Here is a 22,402-nt window from a genome sequence, read left to right on the forward strand (position 1 = left end):
CAGTTAAAAGTTACTCTCACTTTGCTTAAATACAAAATCAGCAATGCAAAGGATAAACCCAATCTCCCAAGTAAAAGTGAACAGAGGGGCTCTTGATGCCTCCTATTTTTCCTGATAGAATACCCCCTAAGGCTCATGCACTACACAATGTGATGAAATAAGGATCCTGAAGATCAAATGAACCCAGAACTCGCAACTCACCTTCTTTTCATTTTCCGGCCAGGAAAGAAATAATATCTTATTAAAGCGAACATCCCATTACCATATAAGAAAATTCTTGCCATGCCAGAGTTACTTCCTGTCAAGTTCATTTCTTCCTACATCAGTGATAGGCAGGCCTGTGCTTGCTCTGTTAACCATCACTCAGCACTCAAACTTTTTCAGATTGGTAAATTCATGATTCACCCTAATGACCTTACATGTTTTATTTACTGGGTTTCAAGGGCAGGAATTTTCATGTATGTGGTTCCAGTCTAGATGGATTTTCCTATTTAGATGTTTTAGTTGATTGTGCAATCATTTCCTTTCTCATCAAGAGCACGAATGAGGGCTGTCAGATTAACAAAAAACAACAAAAAAGTAGATTTCTCAGTTAAGTTTGAATTTCAGATAAATTTTAGTGTAAGTATGTCCCAAATGTCATTTTTTTAGTCTGAAATTTAAATTTAACTGGGCGTCCTATATTTTTATTTACTAAATCTGACAACCCTAAGAGGTTGTTCTACAAATCGTGTTACCTGCTCCTCAGACATGGGGATGTATGGTGTTCTTAAGACATGTTTTCTGTGGTCAATTCCTTATGATAGATAACAGAAAGGAAATAGGGGTAAAATATAAGAAGAAAAAAGGATTAAACATTAGATGAATACCAGTGGGATAGTAAGAACTCAGTGAGTTATCTATGAAAACCGTGGAATTTTTAGACTGTCAAAAGAGAGTAAAATGAACAAGATTTCAAGATATACCCAAAGGTTCACTTCAGCCATTCTTCCACAGGCATTAAAATATATGTTTTTATCCATCCTCTTGATTTGACATTTTTAGTCAAACCCTCCTCCTAACATGCTTCTGGTTTCTGATATTTTTCCCTTTGAACTCACCATTAGCTTTGCCTTCCCAATAGGACAGAGATATGTTAAATGAAACAATTGCCTTATAATCACAGAAAATCTAGTGTTGTTTCTTTATTAGTTGTTTCTTGCAGAGAGAGATGGAAACATTTATACTTTTCCGCTACTTTTTCATAAATGTGCTCACAAGCTTCTGCGCAATGGTCATATCTAATATAAATACTAAATAAGTAGTATGTGTTAATGAAAAATAACAGATTTCTGAGATCATAACATGCTTATTTAATGTTTTAAAATAAAGTAGTTCTTAATTAAAGTTTGCAATAGACAGGGAGGTTTGGGTGCAGGGAAAGGGGAATCCCTAACTGAGAATGTGGCCAAGACGTGAATTCATGGATTATACTGATAAACGCACAAAAAAAAAGATAAATCGATGACAGATGAGGAAAGGATACTGGCTTTGAAATGCGATTGAGTCTCTGGAGTCATACCCAGCCAGGTGGGCCCCTGTTCACAGTGTTTTCCTCTCTGCCTAGTGGCCACGTAGTTGAATGATCAAGGGGCAGACACCTGAACCAAGACAGGTCAAAATGTTGCTGAGCCTTTGGAACATTACAGTTGAACTGTGATACAGAGAGAAGTTGCTGGAGCTTAAACCTGGTAATTGCAGAGCTCCAGAGAAGCAATTTTTACAGCCATAATCCCAGAAGCTGCCCCAGTTCCTGTTTCCTGAGTTTTGGTTTCAAGCTCTATTGTAGATTGCATGAACTAGTCCAGTGTTTTCCCAACAGAAATCTTTTGCTTAAGTTAGTCTAGAATTGGCTTTTGTGTTGCTCGCGAGCAAAAAAAATTGTATTAGGCTTTGGGATCAGTTTCATCTCTCATTTTCATTCTCATTCAACCAAATATGCTATTAGGGGAGTTAGAGTGGTAAATGAGATGAATAGCATTTCTGCCTTCATGGAGCTTTCGGTCTAGCAGAAAAAAACAGATATTAAAGTATGGAAATTAAAGGCTCCTATTAATTCACTGAACAAATATTTATTGAGGCACCTATTATATACAAGGCATTGTTCTAGGCACTTGAAACATTTGTAAAGAAAACAAAGATCCCTGCTCTTGTATTTTTTTTTTTATCAGGAGATGAAAACAGTAAGTAATAAGCATATAAATACATAAATAAATAATACGGATTTAGAAGGTGGTAAATGCTATGAAAATAAATTAAAAAGTAGATCAGAAGGAATGGTATATCAAATGTCCTAAAGACCAGAAAGAAATTGCAAGTTGGAGTAACTGCAAGATTATTAGAGCTGAAATATCAATGACAAGGCCAGTGGCTCAAATGAGGATGAAGAGGTTGGACAAGCTAGATTGTTAAGGACTTTATAAGCTATCTCGAGGATTTTGAACTTTATCCTAAGGCAATCTGAAGCTACTTAAGAGTTTTAAGCCATAGCCTGACATGATCAGATTTGCATTTTAAATTTGTCATTCTGCCTGCAACCTTGAAAACACATTGAAAGCCTGCAGCAGTGGATGCGAGAGAATAATTAGGAGGCCCTTGGCCTAGTCTAAGTGAGAAATGGTGGTGCCCTTGAAAAGCATGTGTTTCATGAATTGAACAACAATAGCTGTGATAAAATGTCTGTTTTCTATGCTTAGATTTTCAGCTCTTCATATTTAGAATAGATTAATGCCTGTCCAACTTTATGTCTGTTCTTTGGGCTTTGGTGCTGTAAAAGCCAACTTTAGGGCCAGGCATGGTGGCTGATGGCTGTAATGCTAGCACTCTGGGGGGTCAAGGTGAGAGGGCTGCTTGAGGCCAGGAGTTGGAAACCAGCCTGAGCAACATAGTAAGGTCCTATCGCTACAAAAAATTTTTTGGAAACTTAGCTGGGCATGGTGGTGGTGAATGCTTGTAGTTTCAGCTACTGGTGAGGCAGAGGTGGGAGGATCCCTTGAGCTCAGGAGGTTGAGGATACAGTGAGCCATGATCATGCCACTGCACTCTGGACTAGGCAACAGAGACCCTGTCTCTAAAAACTAACAAATCAAAATAAATAAATTAAGTAAAGACAATTTGTAATGTTTGGCGCATTTTCATTTGCTGTGTACTACCAAGTTTAATTTGGCCTCATCTGTAGGAACAAAAATATAATATGTAGGTATTTAAGGAGTACAGCAGCTATAGGATAGGCATTAATTATCTTCACCTGGCTCTGTATCTAGTCAGTCATACATTGCAATCCTCCAACACAGTACAAACAAATCAGTATACAACACTTTATTAATAGGGCCTTCTCCCTAAATCCTTATATTCTTTTCTTTCCTAGAAAGATGATGTAGGTGATATAGAAGAAAACCACATCTCCCTTTAACACTCCACTATTAAGTCTAGATTAAGGGTTATATACTGGTAAACAATGGATCATTCGGCCTTCAAATTTTGTCATGACATTTTTTTATACTCACATAGGGAACACGTAGGGAGTATTTTTTAAAGGCAATGAAATTGGACAGGTATTATACTTCCTTGCTACACAAGCAATTTTTTACTAAACAGGTGTTCCATGGGTGTAGGTATATGTTAAGAATATGACTCCCAGTAATTATGTGAATGTTTAATTGTTAGCTTAAATACTGATCACACCCTTAGCAAACAGTTCCTTACTTCCTTTGACCTGAGTGTAGCTCAGTCTCTTTCAGTTTTAAAGACCAAGACAGAACTTACATGAACCTATAACTCCATATCTTCAGGTCTTGACATCCCCAAATTTAACTAAAAGGAAAAAAGAGACTTTTAATTCTCTTATTATCTCTTCAAAATCTTCCCTTCTCATTCTTGAGGAGGTGAGAAAGGAAAAGAAGAGTACCAAGTACCACCTTTTGTAACGTTGGGACATGCATCCCTGTAGCCCAATTAAGTGTCCTTGATTCTTGAGAAGTCTACCTTTCCTAAAGAAGCTGGGGAGTGTGGGGGGAAGAAGAACATGGTTTCTAACTGCTCCCATTGCAATATCTTATTATAAAAATGTACTTTTTAAACATAGGTTTCCATCTTGTATTACTTTGTGTCTTGGAGTCTCTCCCTTATGAATTACTTTGCATCTTGTTTGAAGTGAACCATTTTAAAATTTATATCCTGTCCTACTTTTATTTCAAGACTTTACTTAAAATATCTTTTTTTCCTTCGCCCTACTCAGATATGCATGAACATTTTATGCATTTCACACTCTTTAAAATGGAGAAAATAATATGCTATAATATGCTAATCTGAATAGTGGTAAAATCTGAGTAGAAATAGAGATTTTATTTTCAAAAGAGTGGACAGTGATGTATCTTCCTATTGCTGTCAGTTATCTCCATTGTTAATATAACATTTATGCAGAAAGACATGGATTAATAAAGCAACTGAGTAGAACATGAATTTGAGAGTATTCTTGGTTTGATGGAGCCCAGCATAGTGAATGTTTGCTTCTTGAGGGCAGGTAACCATCTAACTTTCTTTTGTATCCCCTATTCCACTCAAGGAGTCAAACACATATACAGTAGTTACTAAATGCATGCTTAGATGAATGAAATGAGTTGAAATTAGTAATAAATACTTATGAAACATCCAACACTGATATAGTTTGGATGTGTTCCCACCCAAATCTCATCTTGAATTGTAGTTCCCATAATCCCCACATGTCATGGGAGGGACCCAGTGGGAGGTAATTGAATCATGGGGACAGTTAACTTCATGCTGTTCTTGTGATAGTGAGGGAGTTATCATGAGATCTGATGATTTTATAAGGGGCTTTTCCCCTTTATTTGGCACTTTTCTCTTCTGCGGCCCTGTGAATAAGTACGTGTTTGCTTCATCTTCTGCCATAATTGTAAGTTTCCAGAGGCCTGCCCAGCCATGTGGACCTGTGAATCAATTAAACCTCTTTTCTTTATAAATTATCCAGTCTCAGGTGTTTCTTCATAGTAGCATGCGACTGGACTAATACAGTAAATTGGTACCACGGGGAGTGGGGTGCTGCTATAAAGATCTCGAAACTGTAGAAGTGACTTTGGAGCTGGGTAACAGGCAGAGTTGTAGCAGTTTGGAGGGCTCAGAAGAAGATAAGAAAATGTGAGAAAGTTTGGAACTTCCTAGAGACTTGGAGGGCTCAGAAGACAGGAAGATATGGGAAAGTTTGGAACTTCCTAGAGACTTGTTGAACACTTTGACCGAAAGGCTGATAGTGATATGAACCATGAAGCCCAGCCTGAGGAGGACTCTGATGGAGATGGGGAACTTGTTGGGAACTGGAGTAAAGGTCACTCTTGCTATGCAAAGAGACTGGCAGCATTTTATCACTGCCCCAGAGATATGTAGAACTTTGAAATTGAGAGAGATGATTTAGGATACCTGGCAGAAGAAATTTCTGAGTGGCAAAAGCATTCAAAAGGAAGCAGAGCACAAAGTTTGGAAAATTTGAAGCCTGATGATGTGATAGAAAGGAAAAACCCATTTACTGGGGAGAAATTCAAGCCCAGTGCAGAAATTTGCATAAGTAATGAGGAGCTGAATGTTAATCACCAAGACAATGAGGAGAATGTCTCCAGGGCATGTCAGAGATCTTTACGGAAGCTCCTCCCATCACAAGCCCAGAGGCCTAGGAGGAAAAAATGGTTTCCTGAGGTGGGCCCAGGGACCCCTTGCTCTGTGCAGCCTGGGAACATGGTCACCTGTGTCCCAGCTGCTTCAGCTCCAGCCTTGGCTAAAAGGGGCCAAAGTACAGTTCAGGCCATTATTTCAGAGGGTGCAAGCTCAAAGCTGTGGTGGCTTCCACATGGTGTTGAGCCCGTGGGTGCCCAGAAGTCAAGAACTGAGGCTTGGGAACCTCTGCCTAGGGTTCACAGAATGTATGGAAATACCTCTATGTACAGGCAGAAGTCTGTTGCTGGGACGAAGCCCTCCTGAATAACCTCTGTTATGGCAGTGCAGAAGGGAAGTTTGGGGTTGGAGCCCCCACACAGAGTCCCCACTGGGGCACTGCCTAGTGGAACTGTGAGAAGAGGGCTGCTGTCCTCCAGACCCCAAAATGGAAGATCCACTGACAGCTTACACCATGCACCTGGAAAAGCCACAGACACTCAATGTCAGCCCATAAAAGCAGTCAGGAGGGGAACTGTAGCCTGCAAAGCCACAGGGGCGGAGCTGCCCAACGCTGTGGGAGACCACCTCTTGCATTAGCATGCCCTGGATGTGAGACATGAAGTCAAATGAGATCATTTTGTAACGTTAAGGTTTCATGGCTACCCTACTGTATTTTGGATTTTATGATTTAAGTACTGCCTTGTTGGATTTCGGACTTGGACGGGCCTGTAGCCCCTTTGTTTTGGCCAGTTTCTCCTATTTGGAACAGGTGCATTTACCCAATGCCTGTACCCCCATTGTATCTACAAAGTGATTAACTTGCTTTTGATTTTACAGCCTTATAAGCAGAAGGAACTTGCCTTGCCTCAGATGAGATTTTGGACTTCGACTTTTGGGTTAATGTTGGAATGAGCTAAGATTTTAGGGGGTTGTTGGAAAGCCATGATTGTGTTTTGAAATGTGAGGACATGAGATTTGGGAGGCGTCACAGGCAGAATGATTGTTTGGCTGTATCCCCAACCAAATCTCATCTTGAATTGTAGTTCCCATAATCCCTGCATGTCATGGGAGGGATGTGATGGGGGGTAATTGAATCATGGGGGCGGTTACCCTCATGCTGTTCTCCTGACAGTGAGTTCTCACGAGTTCTCTAATGGTTTTATAAGAGGTTTTTTCCCTTTTACTTGGAAATTCTCTCTTCTGCCATGTGAAGAAGAATGTGTTTGCTTCCCCTTCTGCCATGATTATAAGTTTCTTGAGGCTTCCCCAGCCATGTGTAACTGTGAGTCAATTAAACCTCATTTCTTTATAAATTACCCAGTCTTGGGTGTTTCTTCATAGCAGCATGAGAACAGACTAATATAAATTCTGTACTAAATTTTACTAGGAATTGCACCAGGAAAGGTCAAAGAAGAGATTTTTGACTAGGAATTCAGTGCTGGTTTATGTGACTATCTAGGGCTGGTGTGTGGCCACATCCAAGAAAGAGCCATGTTTATGAATGAAGAGGTTGAAAAGGAAACTAAATTACACAATTGATCCTCAATTTTGAGTGTGCTGCAAAATCACCCAGTTTGGGGTTTCATAAAATAAAGAGTGCTGGGCCCTACTTCCTGGGTATTTCCGATTTGTAGATCTGGGATGGGAGCTGAGAATTTCCATTTCTAACCATCTCACTCCCAGGTAATGCTACTGCTGCTCATTCAGGTAGTACACTTTGCAAAATACTGACTTTGACCTTCCTTGGAGAGCTGGCCCAGCTCAGGGAATCTGAACTCGCTGCTTGCTCTGTGATCTGCACAGAAGTGACTTCAGAGATTTCCAAGAGCAGTACAGTGACAGTGTAACTAAGGGGGTCTCAGAATAGTATTAAGGGTCTTTCTTCCACCTGATATATAGGACTGACTATACTCTGGCAGAAAAAGGAGACAATGTCTTCAATACCTCAGATGTGAGTTAGAATCAAGTGAAATAAATTAAGTGGAAGATAGAATGCATGAAATTGCCATATTAATAAAGGTTGGACATCCCTAATCTGAAAATCTGAAATCTAAAATGCTCTAAATTCAAAACTTTTTGAGCACCTACATGATGCCACAAGTGAAAATTTTCATACCTGACCTCATCTGATGGGTGAGGTCAAAACTTTGTTTTGTTCACAAAATTATCAAAGATACTGTAGGGAGTTGCCTTCAGCTTATATGAATAAGATATACATAAACGAATTTTTTCTTTAGGTTTGGGTACCTTCCCCAAGGTACCTCATTATATAGATGCAAATATTTCAAAATCCAGAAAAGTTCAAAATTCAGAACGCTTCTTATCCCAAGCATTTTGGATAATGGATATTTAACCTTTCAGTTAAATACTGTACTTTCAGTTAAGTTAATGTAATTTAGCAATGTAAGATCATATACATATATCTAAGATAATTTATAAAATGTTTATACCCTAAAATATCTTTACTTCTGCAAAGAAAGTTTGTGCTCCTTACTTGACTGTGCCAGTTTATGGTAAAATGAAGAAGGTGGAGAAAGGTCAGCCCAGGGAAAGGGGAAAGTCCATTGACCCAAGATAAATAATTTAGGAGAAACCATATCCATGCTCTACCCATAGGCCTTTCAATTCAATTATTGCTATCTCCCAGGTAAATAGCTTTAGGGAGTTTCTGAAAAAGTGGCAAGGGTGGCCGGATGCGGTGGCTCAAGCCTGTAATCCCAGCACTTTGGGAGGCCGAGACGGGCGGATCACGAGGTCAGGAGATCGAGACCATCCTGGCTAACACAGTGAAACCCCGTCTCTACTAAAAAATACAAAAAAAAAACAACTAGCCGGGCGAGGTGGCGGACGCCTGTAGTCCCAGCTACTCAGGAGGCTGAGGCAGGAGAATGGCGTAAACCCGAGAGGCAGAGCTTGCAGTGAGCTGAGATCCGGCCACTGCACTCCAGCCTGGGCGACAGACCGAGACTCCCTCTAAAAAAAAAAAAAAAAAAAAAAAAAGTGGCAAGGGCTTCAGCAAGCAGGTAGCATGGGGACGTATGTCACCCATTGCAATACTGAAATGGAAACTACCTGAAATTTAGAACTGTTTTTATATGCTTCATTGTGCTCAGTTAATTAGGTTTCTTGAATTTTAGAACTTCAGTACAAAGGTCGTGCATACTTTTTTGTGTTCCTTCCAGCTGAATTTCATATAATGTTGTAATCAAGGACTTGTGGAGACATTGGCATTATTTTTCTTTATAGATTTTCTTGGACTCAGATGGATTTTCTCAATTTGCCAATAAAAAGAAATAATGATGTTACATTAAAATGAACTATGTCTCAAAATACAAAAACCTTTTGGTAATCAAATGGTTAAATACTGATATTTAATTTAATCTTATTTTCGTTAATTTGAAAATAGAAAAAAAAATCTGCTAAAGATCCTTTCAAGGGAAAGCTATAGCTCAGCTCATGCATAAAAAGCCACATAAAAATGACTCTGGAGACCTTGGCTACACGTTCAGCGGTCAAATATTTCAATGCTCTGTTGCTCTCGTTCCTGTTACAGGTACATGTGACAGCGCTGCAGCTATGAGTGGAATTTTAAAGAGGAAGTTTGAAGAAGTTGACGGCTCCTCACCCTGCTCCTCTGTGAGGGAATCGGATGATGAAGTTTCCAGCAGTGAAAGTGCTGACAGTGGGGACAGTGTCAATCCATCCACTTCTAGTCATTTTACCCGTGAGTACTGAAATGAGAACTGAAGTTAATTGTCTGGTTCTATAGCAAAACTAATTGTGTCATTTTTATTTTTACCTTTAATGCTAGCTATATATATATTTCCCATCAACCAAATACAAAAACATTTACCCAAAAATGAAATATTTTTCAGGGGACTCAGTAGCTTCCTTTATTTAGAATACTTTTTGCAGTGGATTATTTGACTGTGTTAATTAACTGATTGAATTTAAAGATCACATTTCATTAATAATACTTTTCCAAGTAAACACCTAATACTCTGGGAATAGATGGGGGAAGACAAAGAATAAATCCAGTTTCAAGAAAAGTATCCTTTCAATAATTGAAATGATGTTCTGGGAGAAAACATTTTAAAAGGCATTATTAAGGAATGGAGAGTCTAGATTATGATGAGAAGGAGTTTAGGCAGCCAGGGATTAAGAAGAAATGTGAAAGCAGCAAGTCTCTCCCAAATGTGCAAGTGTGTGCAGTCTAATGGCTCTTTCCTAGTAATTCCTCTAGTCTCTCTTCTCCAGTATTTAAAGCCCAACAAGAAAAAAAAACCTATGCTTTATTTATTGTATTTTTAAGTTTTTTTTTTAGATGGAGCCTCGCTCTGTCGCCCAGGCTGGGGTGCAGTGGCGTGAACTCGGCTCACGCCAACCCCCTCCTCCCAAGTTCAAGTGATTCTCCTGTCTCAGCCACCAGAGTAGCTGGGACTGCAGGTGCATATCACCACACCTAGCTAATTATTTTATTATTTTATTTTATTTTTTGTATTTTTTTGGGTTTTTTTGTATTTTTAGTATAGACGGGGTTTTGCCATATTGGTCAGGCTGATCTCAAACTCCTGACCTCCGGTGATCCACCCACCTCAGCCTCCCAAAGTGCTGGGATTACAGGTGTGAGCCACCGTGCCCAGCCTATGCTTTCTTTTTGATTCTTTTATTATTATTATTTTTTTTTTTTTTTGCCACATTGTAATGTCAGCCCTTCTGTCAGACAAGATAAAGGGAGGTTTGAAGGACTGATATGAAAAATTCTTAAGATAATGTAATCTATAGTCTAAAGGAAACTGACTAGCAATAGTTAAATAATCTTTTTAAAATTTATATTTCTTAAACAGGAAGATTTTAATATGTCTTAATATCATGACAGATAACTGGTCTTAGTTTTTTACTTTCCAATTAGTTAATGTTATTAATATATGATTCTATAACAAAGAATTGACATTGGCAATGTAGCAACTCAAAAAAACTGAATGATTTAAACATATTTTAAAGAGGTAATAAGGAACTCAATAGCGGTTGAACACGAAATAAATATAGTAAAATCAATAGCATACCATTAGGCAAGCACAACTAATTAGACAATATGATGAAAAGATGATTGCAATTATTATAGCAAAAAATTTATAAAATATTCAGGGACAAAGTTATTGTGCGATGTAGGTGGTCTACAACTACATTTACATATATCATGATGGTATGCAATGAGCTTGTGCTTTTGACTCAAGAGATGTGTTTATGCTTTGGGTCTTAATACCTGTAGTGATAATAACACATTATCTCACAGGGTATTGCAAAGATCAAACAGAGCAAGTGAGGTAATATACATGAAAAAAGCTTTTGTAAGCATCTGGCACAAGGTTACACAGGAGTTGAGCCTAGATATATATACATGTCCTACTACATAGCCTCTACCTTTTGCATGGTCTTACTCTGCCCCTTTATTATATAATATTGGACATATTTTTAAAATGTTATTTCTCGTGGTTATAAAGGAAGACTTAATTAGTGAAGAGGCCGATTATGTTTCTGGATATAAAGGTCTGGATATTAATGGTTTCAACATTAATTTACAAATATGAGAGTAAAACCAAAACAAAATCTTCAACTGGCCAGCGTGCCCAGGCATTTCTAATGTGCCCTATCTAGGAATGCATAGAAAATTTTAACATGTTATATATGAAAATTTTATATATAAGAAAATAACATTATAAGACAATGAGAAAGGGAAAGACTATTTAAGAAATGGTTGTGGTATTAGGAAATTTGAAAAAGAAGTGATTTAGACTCACATCTCACAACATATGCCAAAATACCAGATAGATTACATGGATAATTTTTTTTAATAATAAGGAAAGTTGCATTTTGCCAGACATTTAGTAGAATCACTATATGAACTTTGATATGAGAAGAAGAAATAATCACATTGAAAAATACTTAATATATTTAATGATGTAAAAGTATTAAACTTATCTGTTATTAAAAAAAAAAACCCAAAGTAAAACAGTTTATATTGGAAAAAATATTTGCATTATTTTCTGGATGGAGTATAGCAAAAGTACATGTAATTTCTTGAGATAAACACAAAGACACATATCTCCAAAGAAAATCCATGTAGTAGGAAATACAATTAGCAAATATTTTAAAGCATTTAACAACAACAGTAACAAAAAGGCAGATTAAAAAATGCTGATGAGATTTCATTAGTATGAAATCACAGAGACTTCATCCCTGAAATCACTACTCATTTCTCCAATAAAAAATACAAATACCCAAGTGCTGGTGAAGCTTGCAGTACAAATTGTAGGCACACACGTTGCCATTAATGGTAGTGATATTTAGAAAGCATTTCGGAAATACAAGAGCCATAAAAGCGTTCATAAGTCTCTACTTCAGAGAATTTATCTGAAGAGAGAAACATTAAAAACAAGGTGAAAACTGTATAAATGAAAATATTTGTGGTTGACAGTAGTCCCAAAAAAGAGGAGTTGGGGAGGAGAGAGAGAAAGGTAACCTAAGAATGAGGTTCTATTAAGAATCCATTAAGTTACGGTAACTCATTCAATTAATTTATTTTCATGATAGCTATGAAGACCTTTTGGCAATATGTACAATGTTTGTGAAATAATGATAACTAAGAAAAGCAGAACACAATATTTTATCTGTACCATCAGGCAAAGTCTAAGTCTGTGCATGCTCAAAGGTAAAGAATGGTAAGGTGCCCTAAAAATTGGAAACAATTTGATTTGTTGAGGAATTAAAATTATGGATGAATTTTTATATTTATTAACTTTTATTTCTGTTAATTTTATATATGTTCTCACAACAAAGTGTCCAACTTAAACTGCTAAAAATTATAACTGTAGTTCACATTGTGTTTATGTTTGCAAAACAGCAGATTGAAATGGCAAGATGAGCTAAGGTATATATTAGTCAGCAAATATAAACTTTCTTATAAGTTATGTTCAACGAGATTATTTTTTTCATTGAAGAAAGTAGACTTATTTTACAATGTCTAAGAAGTCATTGAAGTGTTTCAGCACATCATTTAATATCAGTGGTCGTGGCAATGGTTAGTTTACTAACATGCTGTTTTAGCTTTGTATTTAGTATAATCTGGCAGAGATTTTTCATACTTTTTTAAAAATTAAAGAAATGATTTAATAAAAAGTGCCCTTTTCATTTAATAGTGCTTTTTTCACTATATTTACATTACAAAGAGAGACATAAAGTGGGAAAAAATAGTAAAGTATCAAAAGACAAAATTTCTACCTGGAATATTTGTTGTAGAAAAGATCTGAAAGGTTGGGCACAGTGGCTCATGACTGTAATCCCAGCAATTTGGGAGCATGAGGCAGGAGGATTGCTTGAGCTCAGGCATTTGAGACCAGCCTGGGTCTCAAATTCCCACCTCTAAAAAAATTAAAAAGAAAAATAGCAAAGTATGGTGGTGCATGCCTGTGGTCCCAGCTACTTGGGAGAATCGCTTGAGCCCAGGAGGTTGAGGCTGCAGTGAGCAATGATTGCACCACTACACTCAAGCCTGGGTGACAGAGCAAGATCCTGTCTCAAAACAAACCAAAACCAAAACCGAAAGAAAGAAAGAGAGAGAGAGAGAAGGAAGGAAGGAAGGAAGGAAGGAAGGAAGGAAGGAAGGAAGGAAGGAAGGAAGGAAGAAAGGGAGGGAGGGAGGGAGGGAGGGAGGGAGGGAGGGAGGTGGGTAGGTGAGGGAAAGAAAGAGGAAAAAAAGAAAGAAGAAAGGAAGGAAGGAAAAGAAAGAAAGAGGAAAAAAGAAAGAAGAAAGAAAGAGTAAAGAAAAGATCCGAGGTTTTTTGGTTTGTTTGTTTTGAGACAGTGTCTCACTGTCACCCAGGTAGCTGGGACCACAGGTGCACACCACTGCACTGGGCCAATTTTTGTATTTTTTTGTAGAGATGGAGTTTCGTATGTTGCCCAGACTGGTCTCAAACTACTGGGCTCTAACAATCCCCCTGTCTCAGCCTCCCAAAGTGTCAGGATTACAGGCGTGAGCCACCGTGCCCATCCTGTGATCTAAGCATTTTCAGCCAGTGTGAGAGGAGTAGCTGAAAGAGTTTCTTGTTTCTAGAAATGTATTTCAGATTATTTGCTAGTCCAAAAATTGATATATAAATTTTTAGGACATTTTTTATTTATTATATGTCTAGATTAAGGTATGGGCTTTTATTTATATATATTATATGTCTAGATTAAGGTATGGGCTTCTCTGCAATGGTTTTGTTGGATGTGAATCAATGGTTACAAACTTTCAGAAATGTTATTATTGATAAATCCTATTTCTTTAAAATTTTTTACTTAAAAATGATTACTTGTCTTATAGTAAAGAAGGATTTTTTAAGACTATCAAATTTGTGTAGCATTAATAAATAATTTAATTTTACATTGTGATTCTTTAAAATGTGGTTGCCCTTATTTAAATCTCACTCATCTTGGGCTAATCTGTCTCATGTACCCCATGTTTCGTAAGCACTAACATGTTGTGTAACGTATCATTTTGTTGTCATTATAAATACAGAAATTGATAAGATTGTTTGGTATGTGTCAACAGCTATGGTAGTAGAAAATTCCATGCTATTGTAAGCTTTCTGTTAAAATATCCAATTTGTAGCATACCACATTATGGTAATAAAAGCTTCAAAATATAAATCAATAAGGTCATTATGGCTTTTGTCTTGGGCTTCTGAATTTTGCTAGGCAACAAGCATACTTACCAGTCATCAACCAAGGTCATATCTTGTACTTCCCTTGAGGTAGAAACAGCAGTCTGTATTGCTGTGAAACGCTTTGTTTCATCAAATCCCTATGGCTCTATAGCCAATCAGCCTGTACTCGAGCACTGTCAAGAGGAGAGGTGCAGAGAAACTAGAATTTTTTTCTGCCCTCTCAAGGTTCCCGGCACTTCACATAAGTAATGAGAAGCTATGTGATAAGCCATAGTCCCAAAAGGAACACATTATGTCTCTTGAAACAGAGTGTTTCTACAAATAAATGTATAGTATTTAAGAAGTGAAAACATCAAGAAGTAAAAGGATATACATTCTAAACTGCACATGAATGCAAGCAGTGGATGTCCTACAATAGAATTAAGATGTTTTTAATTTATGAAACACTTTCACATTCTTGAGTTCATTTAATAGCCAAAAAGTGTTGTGTGATTAGAAGCCAATTATCATGCCCTTTTATAAAAGTAGAAATTAACATTCATAAATGTACTTATACTTTACCCAAGAGCTAAGATACAATCTCCTTCCCTCCTTCCTTCCTTCCTTCCTTCCTTCCTTCCTTCCTTCCTTCCTTCCTTCCTTCTTTCCTTCTTTCCTTGTCTCCCTCCCTCCCTTCTCTCTCTGAATACACAAGGCATAAATATGCCATCATGTGCACCTAAGTCAGTCTTTTCCCAGTGTGATTTCCCTACTACTGGCTCCACATTTCATAATGGGATTAGACATAAAGAATCAATAGAAAACAGATTTGACATTAAACTTTATAAAATATGACTGGAACATGTCTGTTCTCTTTACCAAGCAGTTAAAATGCATTGAAGATTTAGATTTAATTTCAACAAACATGGTATCTTATGTTACAGGCTCCGAGCTAGGACCTTTCAAACCTGTCAAAGTGACATATTCCAAACAGTAAATACAACTTGGAGATACAGTGATAAATTATGTCTAGCCAACATTGTAGTATTACTTTGAGAACTAACTTTAGCAAAGACAAATGTCGCAATCTACCCCTGACTCAATGCTTTTGTAAACAATGGAGGAGTGTTCAGACCAAGCTCAACACAAGAGTTGTAGGAGAAGTCTTTGCTTAAGCAGAAGGTAGGACATCATGACGCTATCAAAAGATCCTTTCTAGTCTGTAATAATATGCTTCTAAGAAACAGGATCCAAAATAGCATCATTAGTTAGAGTCAAGGCCAAGCAGAAAAGGAAGCAGCATAGATAAAGGTGACTCTGAAAATCTACTATTAAGTTAAGAGGTTCCCAGGCTCTTCACACCCACTTATGCCTGGAAAAGAACTAATTCGCTTTGGCCTGGGGGACACGATCTGGGACCAGCTGCAGATCATATGTAGAAACATGCAGATCATAAATAGGTCATGTTCAGACATGGACCAGTTGAATCATTAGGTGTTTATTGTTGGAGATAAAGGAGTTAAGTAAATTATGAGTGGAGGAAGATATTTATGAGCTAGTGGTCCTTTGGAAAATACTCACTTGGATATGCAATAAGGCCTGTTGACTGATACAATAGAATTGTTATCAGATCATCTGTCTGCAAGATTGTGGACTCCAGTAATGATAAATCAGAAATAATTAACCACTGCTACTTCCTCTGGTCTTACTGAGACCATCCTTCAAACTGAAATGTCTCTTTTTTCATCCCAATTGCTGACTATTTAAGTTCTATACCTGCTACAAGGTTCATATCAAATATTTCTTTCTCCATGAAAACTTCACCAAGTCTCTCATTTGACACATCCTCTTTGCCATTTCCTCAGAATCTCCTGATATTTCACCAACATTCACAAACTTTGGCAATGGTTTTCCTTCTTTCCATCCTAGTATTTTCCACCAAACTGAGTGATGTCAGTAGCTGTGTGATGGCTCATAGAACCGATCAGCCGCATGTTTCCTTGAGCACTCTGACTTGGATTCCTTACTTCTCTTCCATTCATGTCTTTTACCACCACTCATTTAGCACCTAATGTCTGCAGCCTCACTCACAAGACTTTTGCAAACCAGACCAATTCTCCTTCTGAGATACTCAATTCCAGTATTACAAATTCAGATCATAACCTCTTTTCCTTCCACTTCCTTTCTCTCCTCACCCACTTTTTTTTAACTTCATCTCTTGTGTTCCCCAATGTAGCACTCACCGCTTGTCTTTATATACCTTTCCATGCCGCACCAATTGCTCCATTATTTCAGTATTTTATTTTATTTAAAGGCCAGAACTCTTTACCACTTTCCTGCCATGTTCTTCACTCCATATCCATTTTTTATTCAAAACACTTGAAAACTTTACAAAAAGTTTTGGAGAAAATGACAAAATTGTGTTTTCAAACTAAGCTACTTGCTAATGCCACACAAGCATCCCACCAGGTAGATTTTATCACCATCTCAAAGCGCACAATGTTCATGTCTCCTCCAGTCACTTTTCCCTCACCACCTATTTCATGTACAGCAGAGCTTGCTTTCTCATCGTCTTGCACCCTTCATTCATATTTGTTATTACCCACATGTCTTACCCTGATAGGCAGGGCTCTCAAAATGAGTTTTGAAGGAGTTAATGTAAGCTTATTAAAGACAGGAATGTGTGCCTATCATCTGATCAGTATATAATAAGTATTTATATCAATGGATGAATGAATGGACATTTATTAGGTATTTGATACTTGCCATTCCCTACACTAGTATTAGTAGGTGGAAATATAAAAGTAAACGAGACACGATCCAGTTTCTGCAGAAACTCACAATCTAACAGTATTTTAGCATTTCTCCAACACTTACTGTATTCTATTTTACACTGGAGTTATTTATGCACACATCTTATCTTTTCTCGAGATTTATAGAACTTAACTGTGTATACTGCTTGCTACCTGGTGCTGGTTCAATTACTGTTAAATGTTTAATAACATTTAGCTTTGTAAAGACTTGTCTTCTTTAGCACAACTAAGCCTTATAAAGTAAAAAAAAAAAAAAAGATGCATTTATTGGAAGACTTCATGGCACAAACATTAGTGGAAATAAATACCAACTTATAAGCTAACTATAATTTATAATTTTGATGAGTGTCATTGTGATATATCAGGATCCTGATTTACTACTTATCATATCTGAATACATGTAATGATGAACTGTGTTTTAAATAGGGTCTCACTATAATTATGCATTCTTAACATGTACCTTTCTGGTTTCATTTGCTTATATATAGCTTTCCCAGGCAGAAACATCACTGTTTAATTGGATGCTGTGCAGTTATTTATGCAGGAGCTGTGTAACACACTTGAGGGAGTCTGAGTTGTTTTTACCTTCAACATCCTTTGAATCGGCTAGGAAAAAAGGGCATTACTAAGTCAGATCACTAACATCATATAAATGCAGTTCATTTAGTTCTTGTTTGATTTGTTTTAAATTCAGGATCAGGACCTCACATTTAGCCTTAAAAATAGTAACATTCGATTTAGCTCTTTATTTCAGCCTACTGAGATTTTTAAAAATTATTTCTGTCTTCTTATATATTTGCTTTTTCTCCCACAGTCATGTCTTATATAAATATATCTGAAATCTCTCCACTTATCTCCATTTGTTTTGTACCATGTCACCGTCCTCTTTCTCCTGGACTGCTGCAGGAGCCTTCTAGATGCCCTCTCTGCTTCCTCTCTTGTTCAAGCCTCAGCCCCTTCTCTATCCTGGCATCTTTCAGTCATTTTCAATTCATCAATCACTTTCAATTGAACTCATTACTGTGGCTTCCACAATCCTGTACTTCCTTCCTATGCTTGATCCTTCACTCTCCTGCCTTCTCTCCATCTCCAAACTCCAGCCACACTGATCTTTACTCAGTTCTTTGAACATGACAAATTTCCTTACCCTAAAATTCTGCTTGGAACAATGTTCCCATGACTGACTCCTCATATTTCAAGTTTCAGCTTACATACCATTTCTTTAGTGTAGCCATCCCTGGTCACCTCCATCTAAAGTATGTAGACCCAAAGTCTTCATCTCTTAGAGATATACATGAAATTTTGACGGAAAAAAATGATAGATATTTTGAAGCTGCTTTAAAATAACCCAGAAAAATAAAGAGATAGATGAAATGAGACTGAAAAAATATTGAAGCTTGGGGCTTACTATTCTACTATTTACATTCATATATAATTAAAGTTTTCCACAATACATTTTAAGAATATAGATGCATATGATTGCCACTGTACTACAGCCTGGATGACAATGAGAATATGTCTCTAAATAAATAAAAATTTTAAAAATTTATAGGTCCAACTTATCCTAAAATTATCTGAAAGAGCCAGGGAATATGGCCAAGTATATTATAGTATATATTATATGGCCAAGTATATTCAAAAATATTCTTTTGAAAAAGAATAAGGAAGAGGTGAGGAGTGTGCTTAGCTTCTCAATACTTGAAAAACTGAGATAGTTTAAAACCCATGGAATTAGCTCAAGAGTCTGCACATGGAACAAATAGGGAGCATAGAATCAGACCCACATTTAAATGGCAACATGGTGTGTGACAGAGGAGACATTGCAAATGAGTTGAGAAGTAAGAGTCTGTTCCAGTAAATGGCTTTTTAACAAAAAAGATAAAATTAGATCCCTACCTCATGCCATACATAAAAATAAATTCCCAATGAACTAAATAAAGATCTAAATATTTTTTAAAAATTGTAAAATGTACAGAAAAAATATAGGAAAATATATGTATGTCAGAGTAACATACTGTAGCATGAAGTGTAAAAAATACTATATATTTGGGTACATTAAAATAAAACTGAATATATAACCAAATACCCCACCAAGAAAGTGAAAAGACAAGCTATAGACTAAAAGGAGATATTTATAAATCATTAAATGACAAGGAATTAGTATTTGAATGTAAAAGAATTGCAAAAATAAGGAAGAGCTAATGCAGAAAAAAAAAAAAAATAGACATAGAACCTGAGCAGATAATACACCAAAAAAAAGCTAACACAATTATGAACAGCTGTGTAACTCTATTAGGAACCAGGGAAATTAAAATTGAAAGAAGACATCATTTCACGTATGTCATATCATTAGATTAGCAAAACTTTAAGCGTTTGAAAATACCATGTATTGACAAGCATGTGCTAAAGGAGGAACTCTCCTAACACTGGCATGAGTGTCAGGTGATTAAATTACTGAGGAAACCCAGTAGTGAAAAGTGAAAACCGGAATAATTGTCCATTTGAATAGGATTGCATAAGGTGCAGTTGGTTCATATTATGACAAATTGGAAAATAAGTTGAATTGAATAGCCAGATGTACATGTATAGGCAGTTAAGTGAAATATACAAGTTGCAAAACTCTACAGTATGATAGTACTTACATAATTAAAACACACACAGAGAGCAGCACCATTTTTTTATGGAAGTAAAAATATAACATAGGAAGGGATAATACACAAAAATGTGAGGCTTACAACCTCTAGAGATGAAGAGTAGAATGGATGGGAGTGCCTTAGCTATACTCCCTTACTTTTTTTTTGTATTTTAAGAAGACCTATCTGAAATAAATATAGCAAAATATTAGCATCCATAAATATGGGTATTAAGCACATGCTATTTTCTAGAAGCATGAAATAGTTTATAGTTTTTAAATATGTTTTAAATACCCTATTATATACATATATATGTAAATATATATATACACACCTTTCAATTGGGATGAAAGTCCAAAGATCACCTTACCACTCCTTTGTGCTATTATTTTCTCTTTCAGCAACTCACCCCTTTTTTTCCTTTGTAGGACATATCACAATTTGCAACTATTTTATAGTATACCGTTTTTCTTTTGTGTATCTGTCTTATTTTGTATTCCTATTAGGAAAGGGCAGAAGAACCTTTTAGCACAACATTAGAAACTTCCAGGCCAAACTTGGCCATCAATTAGAACTAAATTTTAAAAAATCCATTCAGAGCATTCATCTTGTTCACAGTGATAGCCAAGTGACACTGTCACATATTTTCTTGAGATCCTTTCATACATATTTATTACCAAGTCTTAAAAGTAGGGACCCATATCTTCCCCAGGTGTTCAGCTCCAGTCCCCACAGTGACATTTAGAAAAATCACCCATGGAAATTGCTTCTGTGCTATAAATACACTATATACTGTCACACTGTATATACAGTTATATGTTCCACATAACATTTTTCCCCTGAGGTATTAAAACAGAATATTATTTCTTTAGTTGACCATCAGTAAAGTAGTTGTCTTGTGTTTGGGAACTATTATGAAGAAAAATATGTAGGTTTGCTCTGATGTTTCTTTCCCTAGTGCATCAGTTGAAATTGTGAGAATGGACTTCACTGCAAACTCATTCCATTTCTTGTAATTGAAAAAGCCACAGCCAAGGAGCCAGAATATTCTCTCTAGGTTTAGTTCTGTTACAATTTACTCTGACTTTGGTTAAATCATTTAACCTGTTTCTTCTTTCGCAAAATGTGAGAATAGATTGGTCTTCAAAGTATTATAATTTGCATCAGATTCTAGTAATCCCTCTTCCCTCCAAATATAGTATGCCTCCAATAGTCCCTTTTGCTTGAGTTATTTATAGTCTTATATTTGAGGACATCTTTGTGTTTTCAAAGTTTATGCTTGTGTACCTACATATAGGTAAATAATAGTAGATATATAATATATATTACATATAGATATATATAATAGTGTGTGTATATATATATCTCTATATATATATTTGTTTAATTAAGCCAGCCCCCAAACAAAATTCAATAATTCAAGATTTTCATTTTTGTGGGATCTACAAGATACAATAAAATATTCTATTAAACATATATATACTATTATTTACCTATACATAGTATTATATATATTATATAGTATATATAGTATATAATACTATATATACACACACACAGATAATGCACTCAAAGTATTGTACATTAGAACTGTGGAAAAGACAGTTTAAAAACTAGATCTTAGTAAAAATCGGAAATGATGGTTGGAAAAAGGAGTTGTATGTGTATGTTTTTCCACTGACAATGAAAAAAAATTTATGTACTTAATGATTTTTCACAACTATCTTCAAAGCTGCCTTTCGCTGCCATAAGTAAATGTTAACTTTGGAACATTTCATGAACACAGAGGAATATTCTAACTGGAATTTTTAAAAGAAAGTAACAAAAGAATTAAGAACAGGAAGGAATGATTTACCTGGAACATTTTTCAAAACAGATAGTCATCTGGTATCACGAAATGTTATTTATAAAGCTTAATATCTACATTTGTCTCATGTATGTGCTAATTGTGGTGAGCTTAACCCCACTTGTCAACAGAATATGCAGGCATATAGACAGTATATTTTAAAAGGCTTTACCTGTCTTAAAATATCTTCTACCATATGACTGAAATTCCCACCATTAATGTGATCCCTTTGGGATGGTACCTTTAAGATGACTATTAAAATCCCCATACAGATAGCAGTCTAGTAGTTAAAAATGTAGTGTCTGGCCGGGCGCGGTGGCTCACGCCTGTAATCCCAGCACTACGGGAGGCCGAGGCGGGCAGATCACGAGGTCAGGAAATCGAGACCATCTTGGCTAACACAGTGAAACCCCATCTCTACTAAAAATACAAAAAAAAAAAAAAAATTAGCCGGGCGTGGTGGCGGGCGCCTGTAGTCCCAGCTACTCAGGAGGCTGAGGCAGGAGAATGGTGTGAACCTGGGAGGCAGAGCTTGCACTGAGCCGAGATCATGCCACTGCACTCCAGCCTGGGTGACAGAGCAAGACTCCGTCTCAAAAAAAAAAAAAAAAAAAAAAAAAAAAAAAAAAGTAGTGTCTGGAGTCAGATTACCTAAATTCTCATAAAAGACGTTCTAGTTAGAGGCAAGTAATGTAATATCCCCCACCTTTGGTTTTC

The 22,402-nt window shown here is 36.6% G+C and overlaps 1 protein-coding gene across 4 annotated transcripts in view; it reads left to right on the forward strand.

Moving 5' to 3' along the window:
- The window catches only part of CSRNP3 (cysteine and serine rich nuclear protein 3), a 210,625-nt gene that overhangs the window by 117,712 nt on the left and 70,511 nt on the right, over positions 1–22,402 (forward strand). For all 4 annotated transcript variants that reach the window (XM_015110246.2, NM_001257746.1, XM_015110248.3 and 1 more), the window contains one exon: positions 9,257–9,427. In XM_015110246.2, coding sequence (XP_014965732.1) covers positions 9,280–9,427 — 148 coding nt within the window. In that variant the 5' untranslated portion in view covers positions 9,257–9,279. The remainder of the gene's footprint in view (positions 1–9,256; positions 9,428–22,402) is intronic.

Source organism: Macaca mulatta, chromosome 12, assembly GCF_049350105.2.
Source record: "Macaca mulatta isolate MMU2019108-1 chromosome 12, T2T-MMU8v2.0, whole genome shotgun sequence".
Taxonomy (NCBI): domain Eukaryota; kingdom Metazoa; phylum Chordata; class Mammalia; order Primates; family Cercopithecidae; genus Macaca; species Macaca mulatta.